General features: G+C 48.1%; 1 protein-coding gene across 14 annotated transcripts in view; it reads left to right on the top strand.

The window, feature by feature from the left end:
- Positions 1-17,723, top strand: part of METTL27 (methyltransferase like 27) — a 597,353-nt gene that overhangs the window by 306,494 nt on the left and 273,136 nt on the right. For 11 of the 14 annotated variants that reach the window (XR_013608592.1, XM_078679520.1, XM_078679523.1 and 8 more), the window contains one exon: positions 4,485-4,582. The exons of 2 other annotated variants lie outside the window; for them this stretch is intronic. Coding sequence is in view for 10 of the 12 variants with exons in the window: in XM_078679520.1 (XP_078535646.1) it covers positions 4,485-4,582 (98 nt within the window). In the remaining 2 variants the exon portion in view is untranslated. Of the gene's footprint in view, positions 1-4,484; positions 4,671-17,723 lie in introns of all 14 variants that reach the window. One more of the 14 variants, XM_078679527.1, reaches the window with a different exon arrangement.

Here is a 17,723-nt window from a genome sequence, read left to right as displayed (position 1 = left end):
CCGGCGCCTTGCCCCTGGGAGGTGCTGGTGATCATGAAATAAAGAAACACAACATGGATGATTGTTTCTTTGGAAATATTTGATTTCTTTGAACAAAATCTAAAATTATGTCGGGGAAACAAATTAACAACAATTGCATCTGATCTGGTCAACTAGGAGGATAGTAGTACAGTATTGCAGGATTTGCAGACCGTCTAATAGGAAAGTTATGTAATTCACTAACTACATCAACAACAAAAAGGTTCTACTACGACTGCTATCACTCAGCAGCACGAGACGTCGCGTGACAGACACAGTCCGTCATCATGATTGCAGACCACTAACAAATGTCCTATAACAAGTAATAAATAATATACTCAACTTATCAATCCACCACTATCTCTTCAAAGTGGCAGCAGCAGGAGTACAAAGAAGGACTAGACTTGAGTCTACTGTCTCTAGCATTACGCAGTAATGCTCTCAAATGACTAAAAAGTTGCAAACAAGTAAGCATAGTAGCAAAGCCAATAACCAGGCGAGCACCTGCAATGACAGAAGCTATTTAAACATTAAATTACCTGCAATGTAATCGAATCAGCAGCATTCGTACTCTTCAGGAAAAAAATAGATTAGCAATATAACAGAGCAGAAGAAAAAAAAGTAGTTATTAAATGGCTACTTACTAAGGCCAGGGATCTCCAATCCTAGCAGGTCGAGCATGTCATGCTACCGGTCCAGGATGTCAGTACACCGGTGCGTCGCTTGCTGGTAGGTGCGCCGGACCCCAGACTCCTTACACATGGCCCGGCACACCTTCTCCCACAGCTGGCGACGCTCCCGGAGGCCGTAACCGGAAGCAATCCGCCCACCTGCTGCCACAGTCTTAGGGAGGTGGACTTGAACAAAAACCATCAAGGCGGCCACCCCCATCCCAGAGAAGATCTCCCTGGCCTGGACTGTCTCCCCCCTCAAACGCCCGCAAGGGAGCCGGGTACGGGGTGCTGGGCCCTTCCCCTTGCCCTTGTCGGCTCCCTTAGCCATGGTCCTGGGCACAAGAAGAAGGAAAGAAGAATATGTGTGAAAAAAAATAAGAGAGAGAGCAAAAGAAATAAAGTAGGTAATAAAGTAACAAAAAGTTAAAAAAAACACAAAATATAGATGTAGGAAATTGTAGAGATAGATAATAAGAAAAAAAAGCAAAACAAAGTTCAGAAAAACATAGGATTACAAAGATGTAAGATGGATAGAAAGGTAGCATGCCCAAAAACCATAGCAATGAATGAAAAACAAGATAGCCGCGCCCATAGAGGACCGCGTGGGTAAGTTCGCGTGATATTTCCCCCGCGAGTACGCCAAAAGCACCCGTGAACCCGTAAACGCGCCACGCGCACAACGCGAGCACGCAGCTAGCACCCGGAACCGGAAATACGCAACGCGCACAAGATGGCCGCGCCCATGTACGACTGCATGGGTAACTTCGCGGTCGTTGCGCTGCAAGCGGCCTGCGAAGACGCGAACACGCAAAAAAAAGAGTTCAATTTCGCGCCCCGCGAATCTCGCAAAATTGCAGAAAAACAAATTTTGCACAACAGAAAGCACTTAGCAGGTGCAAAAGTTCAAGCTAATTTGTAAGCATTCCCTGTAGTGCTTCCTGACGGGCCCCTCCAGAGTTCAGTTGCCTACTTGCAACTATTCTCTGACCCTGCTCTGACCCTCAAAGCACGGTCAGAGAATAGTTACAAGTATGGCACAATGCTCCTGTACAAAAAATGTACCTGCAACAGGAAGCACTTACAGCTAAGGAAGCAGGTGCCAGACTTGAAGCGCAAATTCAGTGACACATTAACCAGCCCCAAATTAATTCATCTCAGTTGAGGCTGGGCAGGTGTGCTTTTCCCCCATAATCTACAGTGGTGAACCAGAGGGTGCTGTGATGAACCAGAGGGTGGCAGTGATGAACCAGGGGGTGACAGGGGTGAACCAGAGGGTGACAGTGGTGAACCAGAGGGTGCTTTGATGAACCAGAGGATGGCCGTGATGAACCAGAGGGTGCTGTGATGAACCAGAGGGTGGCAGTGATGAACCAGAGGGTGACAGTGATGATCCAGAGGGTGGCAGTGGCAAGCCAGAGGGTGGCAGTGATGAACCAGAGGGTGGCAGTGATGAACCAGAGGGTGGCAGTGGTGAACCAGAGGGTGGCAGTGATGAACCAGAGGGTGGCAGTAATGATCCAGAGGGTGGCAGTGGTGAACCAGAGGGAGGCAGTGATGAGCCAGAGGGTAGCAAGGGGTGAACCAGAGGGGGGCAGTGATGAACTAAAGGGTGGCAGTAATGATCCAGAGGGTGGCAGTGGTGAATGAGAGGGTGGCAGTGATGAACCGGAGGGTGGCAGTGATGAACCAGAGGGTGGCAGTGGTGAGCCAGAGGGTGCTGTGATGAACCAGAGGGTGATAGTGATGAACTAGAGGGTGGCAGTGATGATCCAGAGGTTGGCAGTGGCAAACCAGAGGGTGGCAGTGATGAACCAGAGGGTGGCAGTGATGATCCAGAGGGTGGCAGTGGTGAACCAGAGGGTGGCAGTGGTGAACCAGAGGGTGCTGCGATGAACAAGAGGGTGGCAGTGGTGAACCAGAGGGTGACAGTGCTGAACCAGAGGGTGCTGTGATGAACCAGAGGGTGACTGTGGTGAACCAGAGAGTGGCAGTGGTGAACCAGAGGGTGGCAGTGGTAAACCAGAGGGTGACAATGCTGAACCAGAGGGTGGCAGGGGTGAACCAGAGGATGGCAGTGGTGAACCAGAGAGTGGCAGTGGTGAACCACAGGGTGGCAGTGGTGAACCAGAGGGTGGCAGGGGGAACCAGAGGGTGGCAGTGGTGAACCAGAGAGTGCTGTGATGAACCAGAGGGTAAAAGGGGTGAACCAGAGGGTGACAGTGGTGAACCAGAAGGTGCTGTGATGAACCAGAGGGTGGGAGTGGTGAGTGCTGAACCAGAGGGTGGCAGGGGTGAACCAGAGGGTGTCAGTGGTGAACCAGAGGGTGCTGTGATGAACCAGAGGGTGGCAGGGGTGAACCAGAGGGTGACAGGGGTGAACCAGAGGGTGACAGTGGTGAACCAGAGGGTGCTGTGATGAACCAGAGGGTGGCAGTGGTGAACCAGAGGGTGGCAGTGATGAACCGGAGGGTGGCGGCGATGAACCACAGGGTCGCAAACAGGCTGGACACGTAGAAACAACATGGTCGCGACCGTTGCAACCACACAAGTAAGTTCGCGTTCCCGAGCTTGTAAGAAACCCACGCAAACTGGCAAAAATCCTTGCGAACACGCAAAAAAAATCCACGAATTCGCGGATTTTGCGGATTGCGAGTTTGCTTTCGCGCGAACTCGCAATTTTCGGCCATACTTACAAATTATTACAAAATGTAATTTCAAATAAACCAATATGAATATAATTTCTTGCTACACATCTAAATACTTACACATTAGTCTGCACATAGACTTTATTTCACCAGTTTCACAATGAGACACATATAAACTTTAATTTCTTCTACAATATTATTATGTAAATATCGCAAAACATTTATTAGTCACATTTCTATGCACCACATTTATAAGTCCCATTAGTTTTACATGGAGTACTTTAAATATACAATACCCCTTCTTTTCTTAGTAACATTAATCACACAGAATATATTTTAGTGCTGACTGCACATGATTATAATGCGCTCCTACAGTATCTTAGGATGGGATCAAAATTAAGCAGCTCCACCAGCATGCAGGTTGGTGGCTGGTGCAGAGTCAAAAGCATTAAGACCCATAACTGTAATCTTGGTGGGGTGTAGACCATAAAGTCGTGTGTCTAGAATGCATTTGCAGACACAACGGCAGTAGGCACATTTCTCGAGTTGGAGGATAGAAGACTGTAATTTTCTGGAGGAGTTTTCAGTTGATTGTTAATTAGAGAGCCCTCAAACCTTTCCCCTTTTTTGTCTTTTCATAGTGCAGTTCTGCCATTGCTATGCTATGGCAGCATAGGATTATCGGCTGTGGATGTGTTGCCTCGTGTTTGTGGGATATCTTGTTGACTGGATTCTCTTTAGCAGGATTCTATCTCCCTTCTGTGTGTCACTGTCTCCCTGCCTTAGCGCTCTGGTCCCCGTGTCTGTCTTCCTGTTCCCCAGTGCCTATTTCCAAAATACAGCTTCCTCTTCACTCTTCTGCAGGGTCCTTATCTCCTTGCTCCTGTTTTTACGTCCCCCTGTTCCATCGTATATCTTTACACTGTTGGCTGTGCTTGTGGTTTATGTCCACAGTGATGGGAAAGCAGCAATTTATTATTAAAGATTTTATTCCTTGGCTTGTATTCCACTGCTTACTGACTAAAATGTTATAAACATTATTACCTTTACATACTTCTGCCTTGCCTTGAATTATGGCTGGTTATTATGTTTTTGACAACTGCTCAACATTCGGCAAGCTGCAAATGTTATTTTATCTGTTTTTTAGGGTATGAAGAGTCAAAATACCTTTTTCCTGCAATTCATCAACTTTTCAAGACATCGTGATGGCAATTTCCCAATGATGTTGTGGGCAAGTTCCAAAATGTACAACAAACTTCCTTTGGGATTAGCTCATCATGTCCTGATCTTCTGGCTAAACATTATTGTCTGCTCATGCCTGAAAGTTCTACAGGTCCTTGCGAAAATAGATAATTTTTTCATGTGTAATACTTATAACTTCTACAAACATTAATTGCATTACAAACACTTGATTTATGGTTGGATGACTGCCTGTGTTTCAATTGTCCTGTAGGTATGTCTTGGCCTACAAAAGGCCCTTGAGATATCTGCTCAGTTATATGTGGTTGTCTTCTTGAGAATTGAACTTTAGGTATACCCTTGCATACATAAATCACATGAGAACATTTTCAATGTATTTTCCATGCGATTTCAAAAGTCGTGGTGAATATTTGCAGCACAGTGCAGGTTGCCAGAGTACACATACAATTTCACAGTTCCTGCTAGACATTTTCTACTTGAACCAATCTCCAGCCTACAAAAAGTAAACAAAAAGCTTATAAAAACTTCAAATTCTGTGAAATACACAAGACCCAATAATTGGGATTAATGCAAGATTACACTCACATCTCTGCGTATAGCCCCTCCTGTGCCCTGCTCACCTTTCTGCCAATCTTTTCTATCTACCAGAGAATAACCCGGGGGGATGGTAGCTCCTTTTCATATCATAAAACAAAGCGCGTAATCTTTTGGAAACTATTGATGACGTCACTCTTCATAGTCAGTATCTTATTCCTGCACTATGGTTATTCGACAGGCCAGCCCAGCCCAGTGCCAGGGCATCTCTTGGAGTATTCGACCTCTGTACAAATATATGGCCTCCTTTATGGTTTTTTTGTCGTAGGGCAGCGCAGCAGGCTCCCCTCCTGTGCTACCCTACAGCAAAAAAAAAGGGCAGGAATGCACCTTATCTTTTAGATGCGGCACATTCGTGTCCTTTTCCCCTGTGCTGGAGCACAATGGGCTGCAGTGCGCCAACATAGGCACGTTTGCACCATGGTGCAAGGGTGCCTGCGTTGCAGGGATGGTTATTTTTGTTCAGGTAGGGAAACCTTCCTGCACCAAAATAATCACAAGAGGCGTTTTCTTCTCTCTGTGTGTGCTGCAGAATACAGCACACACAGCAAGGGGAAAGCGAGGAGAAATAAAGATATTTCTCCTCGTTGTGCCTCCCTTACACAAGTTTTTGGCACTGCCTCAGACTTATGTTTTCTTGTAAATCTGGGGCACTGTCAAAAAGCCATGGATGTTACTGGGAACAACCCCAGCAACACCCATGGAACACCCTTTCACACAGTTTCTGCGTGAAAGGGGCACATATTTATAAGGTCATGAACAGCCACAAAACGTGGCTATGTGGCCTTATAAATATGCCAATGGCACAAAAAAGATTTGTTGGCATTTGCAGTCAAAGCTGCTTCCTAAGCAAGATTCATTGTCAGCACTGGGCTACAAAAACCTAGGGGGCACCAGACGTGCTCTACAAGCAGCAAATGTTGCCCACATGCCAGGGACTACGTCCAGCTAAATGCATCTTTGTTTAGACTGGCAGAAATCCTTGCACATGCGAAGTGCAGCTGTAACCCAAGGAAGGTGATGCACGAGTGTCTATACTAAGATGTCTAGCTTCTACAGACTCCTATATCAGAAAGAGCTCAAAAGCCATGTAGATTTTGATGAACATTGGCTGCCCCTTTAATGGAAATGTGCATTGTGTCCTTTGGGCCTTCTGGGCTTTCCTAATGAAATGCCGCTGGCCGCGCGACGCGAAGGGGAGCTAAGCGAGACAGCATCTTAGTCCCACATTCCGCGCGACAAACGGTGCTGCCAGCTCGTGACCGCCCCCTTTAATGCTCGCCCTATGGGCGCGGGCCAGCAGGGGTGAGGGGCGGCCCTTAAGGGGTTTAAGTGTAGCGCGGCAGCGAGGCTCGGCCTTTCCTGCCGCCGCGTTCCTGGTTGCTCTGCGCTGTTTGGCCGTCCTGCGCCTGCCTGTCTCGCGGGTCCTGCGTCGGGTTCGTTACCTCGACGGGTTCGCGGTGAGTACTGTTTTCAGGGTCCGCTTGCTGAGGGTCTAGAGCGGGAAGAGGGACACATGTTGTCCCCGGTGCCGAACAGCCGTTTGTGTGGCCTGGTGGGCCGAGGGGTGCGTGCCGGTGCCGAGCAGCCGTTTGTGTGGCCTGGGGAGCCGAGGGAGAGCGTGCCGGGCAGGGTCGGTTCCGGCGGTGTTAGAGAGCTGCTCAGAGGTAAAAGTTTAAAGCCGCAGGAGAATAGCGTATGTAAATGCTCACACCGCTGGACAAATGACGTGGGGCAGTCTGTTTCCGGGCAATCCTAGTGTGAAACAAAGGCCTCCCTTTCAATTCTTATTCCGAGATGGAAATCAAATTTCTCTTTTTACCGACGAACTGCCTTTAGTCGGGAATGTTTATCATCAGAGGGATCAGGCCAAGAGCACGTGTCCTCTGCAGCGGTATTAAATTTCTACTTAACGCAGCGCATTTAAGGAACAATAGCCGGCACGACTTCGCCTCGATGTATAGGCACAGAGGTTTCGGTATGACAACATTTCTCTACAGAAGGGGGGACGAGTAAGATGGCAGTATGCGGTCTAACCTTTGAACAGCCCTTAGCTAAAAATTTCAACAGCATGAGCTTATTTCACTGAGCTATCCTTCCGACTGCAGAGTGTATATTTATAACGTCGCTCTGCCATGGATTGTCAAGTTCTTTTGCCTTTTGGCCCGGTGGTGACCTATAATTCTTTGTGCTGTATGTTTCAACCCCCCAACCGTGCACTGAGGCTTTTGTGCTAATTTTGGGTGGGTTGGTGGGGCCTAAGGGGCCGAGGGTCAGCGTGTACTTTGCGGAGTAGGATAGTGGGAGTGTCGATGCGCCTCGTTACCGTGTGGGATTGTGGAGGACTTCAACTCGATTAGGGCTTGAGTTTAACTTGGAAGAAAGGTCCCGGTGTTTGGTGTTAAGTCAACATAGTCACATTGTGTTTGAGGGCGCAGCGAGGTGCGGAGGTTTTTGGGTTGTGTTGTCGTCCCGATGCAGAGCAGCGGTTGGTGGGGCCTAGGGGGCCGAGGGTCAGCGTGTACTTTGCGGAGTGAGATAATGGGAGTGTCGATGCCGCCTCGTTACCGCGTGGGAGTGTGGAGGACTTCAAGTCGATTAGGGCTTGAGTTTAACTTGGAAGAAAGGTCCCGGTGTTTGGTTAAGTCAACATAGTCACACTTAAGGTTCCCGGTAGCATTTACGCTAATTAGACTCCTTTTCAGTAGCCATGGTGCACAATTTTTCATGTTGGCGCAGAATACCCGCCTTGGCCGCGGCCAGTAATCCCCGAGATTATGGCCTTGTTCTCGAAAGTAATGGTAAACCGCAGAGCATGGCGGGTAGAACTAGGGCAGCAATCTGTGTTAGCCGCCCTCGAGAGGAAATATTCTCCGGGCCGGCCACATCCGATCGAGGGACAACCCTAATTCCACTTTAATTTTGGTTGTGAGGTCGGTCAAGGGGGCAGTTGTGCCTGTCCGCCAGGCGTATGACATCGATGTATTTCTTGGTGGCTGCGCGTGTCTCCGCCGCAGCTGCATGAACGCCCAGGCATACCAGCCACCCGAGTTGAATTACTCCATGCTGCGGCAGTGCTAAGAAAAGGTTAAACGCTAAACACGTTTCTATTACAGCTGCTCCTGGTTTATGAGCTCTAGTGACTGTGTTTTCAACAACAATTGCCTCCGATATTCTTTGTCTTTTGCTCTTACAGTGCGAACCTGCACCAAAAGGAGCGCTCAAAAGTGGCACATGGCACAGGATACGAGCAGTTTTTAGGGCCCGGGTGCATATCGGGTGATTGGCCAGAATTACGGAATGTTTTGAAGGTCCATCCTAATGGGCGCTTTGTACAGACTGGGGCATGATGCCATGGCCTTAAGATACGGAAAGCTTAAGGTGCGTTGCTCTGGGCTGATTGGTAGAGTTCCGATGCTGCGCAGCTACAGGTAAACAAAAGATGAAGTATGCAAATAAGATAGTTTGGGAGGAGAAGGGTTTTTACCAATGTGCTTTTATCGTGTTACAACCTATACAGTCGGTAATTTGCATGCTCAACGAGGCTTCTATCAGCCCGAGTTTCCGTTGCATATACTTTGCCACAATTTGAGGTAACATTTACATCTTGTCTTTCACTAAGTTAAGCGGGAGAAATGTATTAACATTATGCAATATGCTACTTCTTGGATCATGCTGAGAAAGTATAAGCAATTCTTTCCACGTTACTATACTGTTGCGTTATTGTAATATGATGATATTTAAAAAGGGCCTACATGAGCCATTTTATTTTTTCGGCATCTTGTAGAAGTGCACCATCGTTTTTTAAACTGACACAGAAAAGCGTAGATTGAGGAACTCAGCATAGGACTGCACCCCGTTCTTATTTACGGCACATTTAGCAGTAAATAACTTTGGCCATTAATACTCTTTTATAATAAAGTACCAACTTGTCCACGCACACTTGGGTCATGCTGAGAAAGTATAATTAATTCTGTTCGAGTCACTGGACTGTTGCTTCATTGTATGCGGAGAAAGTATAATTAATTCTTTCCGGGTAACTGTACTGTTGCTTTATTGTATGCGGAGAAAGTATAATTAATTCTCCGAGTTACTGTACTGTTGCTTTATTGTAATATGATAATATTAAATGGGCCTACTGAAGCCATTTTATTCAGCATCACACAATTTTTCGGCCTCTTGTAGAAGTGCACCATCGTTGTAAAACTGTCACGAAAAAGCGTAGATTGAGGAACCCAGCATAGGACTGTATTTCGTTCTTAGTTCAAGGACTCCTTGCATCCTTCTCAGGAGAGGATTCCAACAGCGGCTCATTAGTCGGTTTCAATTTTCGATCACGTCGTTTAGCATTAAACAAGTGAGATCCTGTCTCCTGAGGCGAAAAGCCGGGAGTTGCTTGATTTGATATTTTAAAACTGGTGTCCTGTCCTATATTGTGTTTTTAAACCCTGTACTGTGTGATTTTAAACTTTGTACTTTGTGTTTATTAACTGACACTCTGGCACTTTAAGGTGACGTGCAGCGGACCTAGCGCTGCCACGTGACACCCTCGACCGGCTCCACTCGCCGCTGGCCACGCCCACTTCTGGCCACGCCCCCTTCCCGCCCTATTAGTAGCGCTGAATACCGAGCGCTCAGTTAGATCCTGTCTCCTGAGGCGAAAAGCCGGGAGTTGCTTGATTTGATATTTTAAAACTGGTGTCCTGTCCTATATTGTGTTTTTAAACCCTGTACTGTGTGATTTTAAACTTTGTACTTTGTGTTTATTAACTGACACTCTGGCACTTTAAGGTGACGTGCAGCGGACCTAGCGCTGCCACGTGACACCCTCGACCGGCTCCACTCGCCGCTGGCCACGCCCACTTCTGGCCACGCCCCCTTCCCGCCCTATTAGTAGCGCTGAATACCGAGCGCTCAGTTAGATCCTGTCTCCTGAGGCGAAAAGCCGGGAGTTGCTTGATTTGATATTTTAAAACTGGTGTCCTGTCCTATATTGTGTTTTTAAACCCTGTACTGTGTGATTTTAAACTTTGTACTTTGTGTTTATTAACTGACACTCTGGCACTTTAAGGTGACGTGCAGCGGACCTAGCGCTGCCACGTGACACCCTCGACCGGCTCCACTCGCCGCTGGCCACGCCCACTTCTGGCCACGCCCCCTTCCCGCCCTATTAGTAGCGCTGAATACCGAGCGCTCAGTTAGATCCTGTCTCCTGAGGCGAAAAGCCGGGAGTTGCTTGATTTGATATTTTAAAACTGGTGTCCTGTCCTATATTGTGTTTTTAAACCCTGTACTGTGTGATTTTAAACTTTGTACTTTGTGTTTATTAACTGACACTCTGGCACTTTAAGGTGACGTGCAGCGGACCTAGCGCTGCCACGTGACACCCTCGACCGGCTCCACTCGCCGCTGGCCACGCCCACTTCTGGCCACGCCCCCTTCCCGCCCTATTAGTAGCGCTGAATACCGAGCGCTCAGTTAGATCCTGTCTCCTGAGGCGAAAAGCCGGGAGTTGCTTGATTTGATATTTTAAAACTGGTGTCCTGTCCTATATTGTGTTTTTAAACCCTGTACTGTGTGATTTTAAACTTTGTACTTTGTGTTTATTAACTGACACTCTGGCACTTTAAGGTGACGTGCAGCGGACCTAGCGCTGCCACGTGACACCCTCGACCGGCTCCACTCGCCGCTGGCCACGCCCACTTCTGGCCACGCCCCCTTCCCGCCCTATTAGTAGAGCTGAATACCGAGCGCTCAGTTAGATCCTGTCTCCTGAGGCGAAAAGCCGGGAGTTGCTTGATTTGATATTTTAAAACTGGTGTCCTGTCCTATATTGTGTTTTTAAACCCTGTACTGTGTGATTTTAAACTTTGTACTTTGTGTTTATTAACTGACACTCTGGCACTTTAAGGTGACGTGCAGCGGACCTAGCGCTGCCACGTGACACCCTCGACCGGCTCCACTCGCCGCTGGCCACGCCCACTTCTGGCCACGCCCCCTTCCCGCCCTATTAGTAGCGCTGAATACCGAGCGCTCAGTTAGATCCTGTCTCCTGAGGCGAAAAGCCGGGAGTTGCTTGATTTGATATTTTAAAACTGGTGTCCTGTCCTATATTGTGTTTTTAAACCCTGTACTGTGTGATTTTAAACTTTGTACTTTGTGTTTATTAACTGACACTCTGGCACTTTAAGGTGACGTGCAGCGGACCTAGCGCTGCCACGTGACACCCTCGACCGGCTCCACTCGCCGCTGGCCACGCCCACTTCTGGCCACGCCCCCTTCCCGCCCTATTAGTAGCGCTGAATACCGAGCGCTCAGTTAGATCCTGTCTCCTGAGGCGAAAAGCCGGGAGTTGCTTGATTTGATATTTTAAAACTGGTGTCCTGTCCTATATTGTGTTTTTAAACCCTGTACTGTGTGATTTTAAACTTTGTACTTTGTGTTTATTAACTGACACTCTGGCACTTTAAGGTGACGTGCAGCGGACCTAGCGCTGCCACGTGACACCCTCGACCGGCTCCACTCGCCGCTGGCCACGCCCACTTCTGGCCACGCCCCCTTCCCGCCCTAAACGGTCCACTATTTAAATGTGCATTTCTAGAACGCGCAGCGGACGTGCGCAGCAGGCGCGCCGTTTGCGCGCCTAAGGCGCGCCTAAGGCAAGCCCGTCTGCGCCCGTCCGCGACCAGATCGCGGCCGGGGCCAGACATGCTGCCGGTAGCGAAGAACAAGGTGGAAGGATAGCGTGGTCGGGTGAGGACCTCAAGGCGCTCGATCCCCCATCCAAATGCTGCCCCCATTATATTGACCCTTTGACCCTCGAACTCCCTCAGACCTGTAACAACTGTGGGATAGCTATTGGCAGTGATGCCTCTGTGATATCCCCTAAGCCCAAATCCCTATTTCTAACAAACCTAAGGGCGGGCCTTCTTAACTGTAGATCCTTAGCCAAACACGCAGATGATGTCTGGCTTTTACTTGAAGAGCAGGAATGGGATATATCGTTTCTAACTGAAACTTGGATCAAGGAGGACAATTCGACCTCCATTGCACTTGCAGTCCCTTCGGGATTTAAAATATGCCTCGCCAACCGCCCTGGGACAAAAAGAGGCGGCGGTGTAGCCATTATTTTTAAAGAGCATTTAGTTTTGACATCCTCTGCCCCTACTGCCATTCAAGGTATTGATGGCCTCCACTTTTGCTTCCAAGTGAGCCCTCAGCTGTCACTAGCAGGACTAGTGTTATATCGCCCACCGGTTGGTACAGACCCCTACCTTACTACTTTACTGGACACCATTGTCCAGAGTTCGCTTCTCCACCCCCTTTTTATTGTGGTAGGCGACTTCAATATCCACATGGACAAACCCGACTGTGCCATGGCAGAGCTGCTAAGATCCACGTTAAATATGGCCAGTCTCAGACTGATCAATGAGGGCCCTACTCATACAGGGGGCCACACTATTGATCTCATTTTTTCAAACATTGAGAATGTGCAGTCTGAGACACCTCTTCCTCTGACATGGTCAGATCATGCACTCGTCCCATTCACACTGAATATTGCGACTGATACCCCTGTCTCGAGTAAACGGTACTTCTTGAAGAGGCAGTGGAAAAAACTGACCCCTGATACTATGTGCCCTGTCCTTGCGCAAACCATCCCGTCCCTGACAAATAATTCCAATACGGATGCTATACTTCTTAATGAATGGATCAGAAAGATGGTTTCCTCTATTGCTCCAGCCTCCCGGGCCCTATCTAAAAGAGACTCTCCCTCAGCCCCCTGGTTCACGCAGGAACTTAGGAATGAGAAAGCAGTCTGTAAAAAACTGGAGAGACTCTGGAGAGTAAACTACGGTCCAGAAGAAAAAGCCAGGTATAAGGAAGCCTCTAAACAATTCCGGAAAGCTATTAGGAAAAGCAAAAAGCGCTTCTATGCGGACTTAATTTTTCAGGCAGAACAGTCCAGCAAACAAGTTTTTAAAGTGGTACAGTCGTTTTTTAAGCCAAAATGCATTGAAAGAGAGGTTGTACCCACTGCTACGCTATGTGAGCAAATTTCTGAGTATTTTGAACAGAAAATTAAAAAGGTGTACGACTCTTTTGGTCCAATAACAAAAACAGTGAAGCAGGACATAGCGAATAAAGGCGAGCTAGAAGAGACTTTTACCCAGTTCATGCACATTCCACTGAATGAGGTAAGGCAAGAACTTAGCCGATGCAAATCCGGTTCCCCGGACGACCCCTGCCCAGCTAAACTTTGGAGTGCCATTGCAGACTCGGTAGCCCCGATACTTCAATGTATTTGGAATTCTTCAATTGCTTCGGGCATTTTCCCTGACGTCTGGAAGCATGCCACTCTCCTACCCCTAAAGAAGAAACCCAATGGGGACCCTGACGACCTGACGAATCTCCGCCCAATATCCCTATTAGCTGCCCCGGGAAAAATGCTGGAAAAAATTATACAGCGACAATTGAGTAAATTTGTGGAAACCAACAACATCCTACATGAAACTCAATCGGGTTTCCGACCCGGTTTCAGTACGGAAACAGCGCTCATAGAGGTAGCCGAGTCAGTGAGGTGGTCGATGGATGCAGGAGACTCTGCAATGCTGGTACTCCTGGATCTATCGGCCGCCTTCGACACGGTGGACCACGCCAGCCTACTCAGTCGGCTCGCAGAGATAGGCATTCAGGACAGAGCACTAGGGTGGATAAACTCCTACCTATCGCTTAGAACGCAGAAGGTAACACTTGGGACGTTCTCTTCCACGCCCAAAATTCTTGGCTGTGGAGTCCCGCAGGGATCGGCCCTCAGCCCCCTTCTGTTCAACATCTACCTGGCTCTTCTTTTTACGTTAATTGCCAACTGGGGTGTCAAGGCAATTTCATATGCCGACGACACCCAGTTGGTATTTCCGTACTCGGAGATGACACATGATTCTTTCTCAAATTTCAAAGGTTGTCTCCAGGATATAGCACACTGGATGAACACTAATAAATTAAAGTTGAATGCCAATAAAACCGAAGTCATCTTCTTCAGCAAGGGTCCCCTCCCCGCCCATGAGCTCTGGTGGCCCACGGAGATGGGCCCGCCCCCCTCACCAAGTCACTCGGCAAAAAATCTTGGAGTGAGATGGGATGATAACATGTCCTTTTCATCCCATGTCCAACAAGTGGCCGGATGCTGTCTCAGCAAGCTGAGAAACCTCCGAAAAATCCTAAGGCTCCTACCGGAGAGTTGTAGAAAAACGGTTGTTCACGCGACTGTCACCTCACGGCTGGATTATGCCAATGGTTTATACCTGGGCCTACCAAAATACCTGACTCATAGGCTTCAGGTAGTTCAAAATGCGGCTGCGAGACTGTTACTGCGAATCCCTTTCAAGCAGTCAGTCTCTCCGCATCTTCGAACCCTGCATTGGCTACCAGTAGCCAACAGGATAAAATTCAAAGCTCTGACACTTGCGTTCAGATCTCTGTATGGCTCCTGCCCACAATACCTGAAAAACCGCCTTCCTAGATACTTTCAAAGCCGTGCACTACGATCCAATGACCGTTTCCAACTGGTCATCCCGCGGGCAAAGAAGGCCCGGCTAGGCGGTCGGACCTTTTCAGCCAACGTCGCCGCTCTGTGGAACTCCTTGCCACAAGTTATTCAACAGGCCCCCTCCGAACCCTGCTTTAGGAAATTACTAAAGACCTGGCTTTTCTCCCAGCCACGCTAGCTCCCATATTTTGTATGCCTAAGGTTATCAGTGATCTACTAGCGCCGGGACACCTCCTCGCGAGGTAGCTGTTCGCGCTGTATAAAATCCAGTATTATTATTATTATTACTATTAATACTCTTTGATAATAAATACCAAATTGTCCAAGCGCACTTTAAATTTTGCTGAGCACTGTTTACGGCTTACCAGACTTTCGTGATGATTTGCACAGACACTGGCTAGAGCTGGTCAGTTTCCTATTCGGGCACTTTGCCGTGTCCGGCAGTAAATGGCCTCTTTGCTGGTCTAAAACAACGAGGTCGTTTCACAAAGAAGGGGATTGCTCAGAGCTTAAGGCACCTTGAAATTACCGCTCGGAGGACAGGTGTTTAGTTACGGTCAGCTTTAGTGCCGGCATGACACGGTCACCCACCCCAGAGCGCTTGAGGGCTCCGGTGAAAGACGAGCGCCTACACAGTTTAGTGAGCATCACTGGTGGCGCCAAGCCCGCCATAACACAACATAAACAGTGCAAGTATTTGTAAAGCGCACTTATCAGCCATGGGTCCAAAGGCACTGAATAACTATTGCCTATTGTAACCCAACTCAATGGTCCTCGTTTTATCGACCTCGGAGGATGATGGGCTGAGTGGACCCGCTGGCACTTTAACTGGTTACCTTGAGGTCGTACACGGGCCAATAATAGGGCCCGGACTTGACGGGTAGGGGAGCTTATAAGCGCATGTCCGCTGCTTTAGCCCCGGGCTATTGGCTCCGAAATGCGGCGGGGCCGGCTGTGGTTCTTTTGACACGCTCTTGACCGCGGCGCTAATTCCCAGGATACATACTGGTCATGACGGGGAATAGATTCACCATCGTTGGGTGGCGTGAGGTATGCGAGTTCAGGGGTTATAGGCATGGAAGTCTAGAGTATTGAGTAACTTTACACTTGTAAAAAGCCGAAAGTAGTGAAGTTACACAGAAGTGGAGGAGTAAACTGACACATGTAAATGTATTTACTTATAGGTTTACCTTTGTGAATGGGCCTCTAGGAAACAAAAAAAAAAAAATAAATAAATAAATAAAAATAAAAAATAAAAATAAAATTTTCGGAGTGACCTTGCACACGTAAATTTACCTTTGTGATAGGCTCCCCAGTGATGAGTGGTTCGCTTGTTAGAACAGCTCCAGCTCTTGTGTGTCATATTCAGAAAGTTTCTGCGATCTTGGGGTACACCATGGTGCAAGCGTATTTTACTCAGTGAATGTACCCGAGGGGCTAGCGTGCACTTAAAACTGACTACAATATATCTGACTGAGATATCACTACTACTTGCTCTCTGAAATTAAGTCTCTCACCCCACCATGCTTGAAACAGATTGTCTTTGACATGAGAGGGAACACAAGTCATCTGTACTATCGGATTCTGACTTGAAAAAGCAGTAGTATCTATCAAAGAAACACGTTTATTGTACCCATATATTAAATGAAAGGATAAATATACAAATTGTTGAGTGCTCTGAAAGTCACCGACTGCCCATAAGGCAACTGTGTAAAATGAATATACGTATGCTTGCTATATACCTTCATTAAGCAAAGGTACATTAGTTTATGCTCCGTTGCGTGGATGCAACTGACAAAGCATCAACGTGCCCTTATGCACGGAGCAGGGAGCACAGCGTTTGGTGTGTGGGGCTATGTTCGCCGGTATCAGTCCCTCGTTACAACACCCCGGAGCAATCAGTTTGGGGTCTCGCCTTAGTGCATTTTGCTACGGGATCATTGGGGAGCATGGTTCAAGGGAGGCCTACACTGGAGCTGGCATAGCGCACATTCCGATCTGACACGGGGTATTGACAGGGAAGCTGGGGCGTGTAGTTCTGCATAGATTGTGTTATGGGCACCTCAGGGGAAGAAAGCCCCATCCTCGTGCATTCATGTGACCAGCTGCGGCGCATTTGGGTATGCAAGAACACGGCGATAATTGGATATAACGATGCAGGAGTCTAACGAGAGCACCCAGAAATACAGCGCTCGCGCTAGGGGCGTTGACGTATCACTTAAAATTGGTAATGAGGCAGGTTGAAGCACTGCACAAGAATGCCCACGGGAAGGAATATGTTATCGAGTAACGGCAGCAAGGTGGTTGAGGTGCGCGCGTAATTGCCCGCGGTCCCCAATTCACGCCATATCACGGCCCGTGCGCAGCACCTTTTATCAGCTGTGGTGGCGCCGGCCCAGAAGCTTTCCCAGCGTAGTGTCAGGGCTATGTGGCCAGAACGGTTATCGTCAAGGGATGCAGCGTAGGGTCGGAGCGCATGCGGGCAGGTGTGTGATCGTTAATGGATGAACGGTGAAGGATCGAAGTGCACAGGTTAACTTCTATACCTGGCAGGTTACTGGGCCAGCTTCTTAAAATGCCCTCAGGCTACATCTGTCAGTGCAGGTATGTTTAGCAATCCTGGTGGGTTGGATTTTGTAAATTCCAGGGAAAGGTTGTCCAGTTGTAGCCATAACGGATATTGGAGACAACAGACAGCTATGGTATAGGGCACGGGAAACATAATTTTAAGGGCGATTGCAGGTTCCTTAATTCCGCAGGCATAAATACAATGTGGTAACCCACACATGTAATCCCAAGGGCACTGCAGTAGTGGGCAGTGGACCACATCACTTGCAGGAGTGTCCATTCGTATGTTTTGACATATTAATGCGAAGCGAAGAGTGTGTTGCAAGAGGAAATGGCGGGTGCATATTTCAAATAAGTACGATGCTGCAATAAATGGCAGTCACCCGGCAGGGACCCAAGTAGGCTTGCCTGCAACTTTTTCACCCATAGTCAGGTGCGGGCACTGTAAGAGTATCAGGAAATGACTCTTTAGGGTTT

The sequence above is a fragment of the Lissotriton helveticus genome, chromosome 3_1 (genome assembly GCF_964261635.1).
Source record: "Lissotriton helveticus chromosome 3_1, aLisHel1.1, whole genome shotgun sequence".
Classification (NCBI taxonomy): Eukaryota; Metazoa; Chordata; class Amphibia; order Caudata; family Salamandridae; genus Lissotriton; species Lissotriton helveticus.
This window is presented reverse-complemented; position numbering and strand designations above follow the sequence as displayed.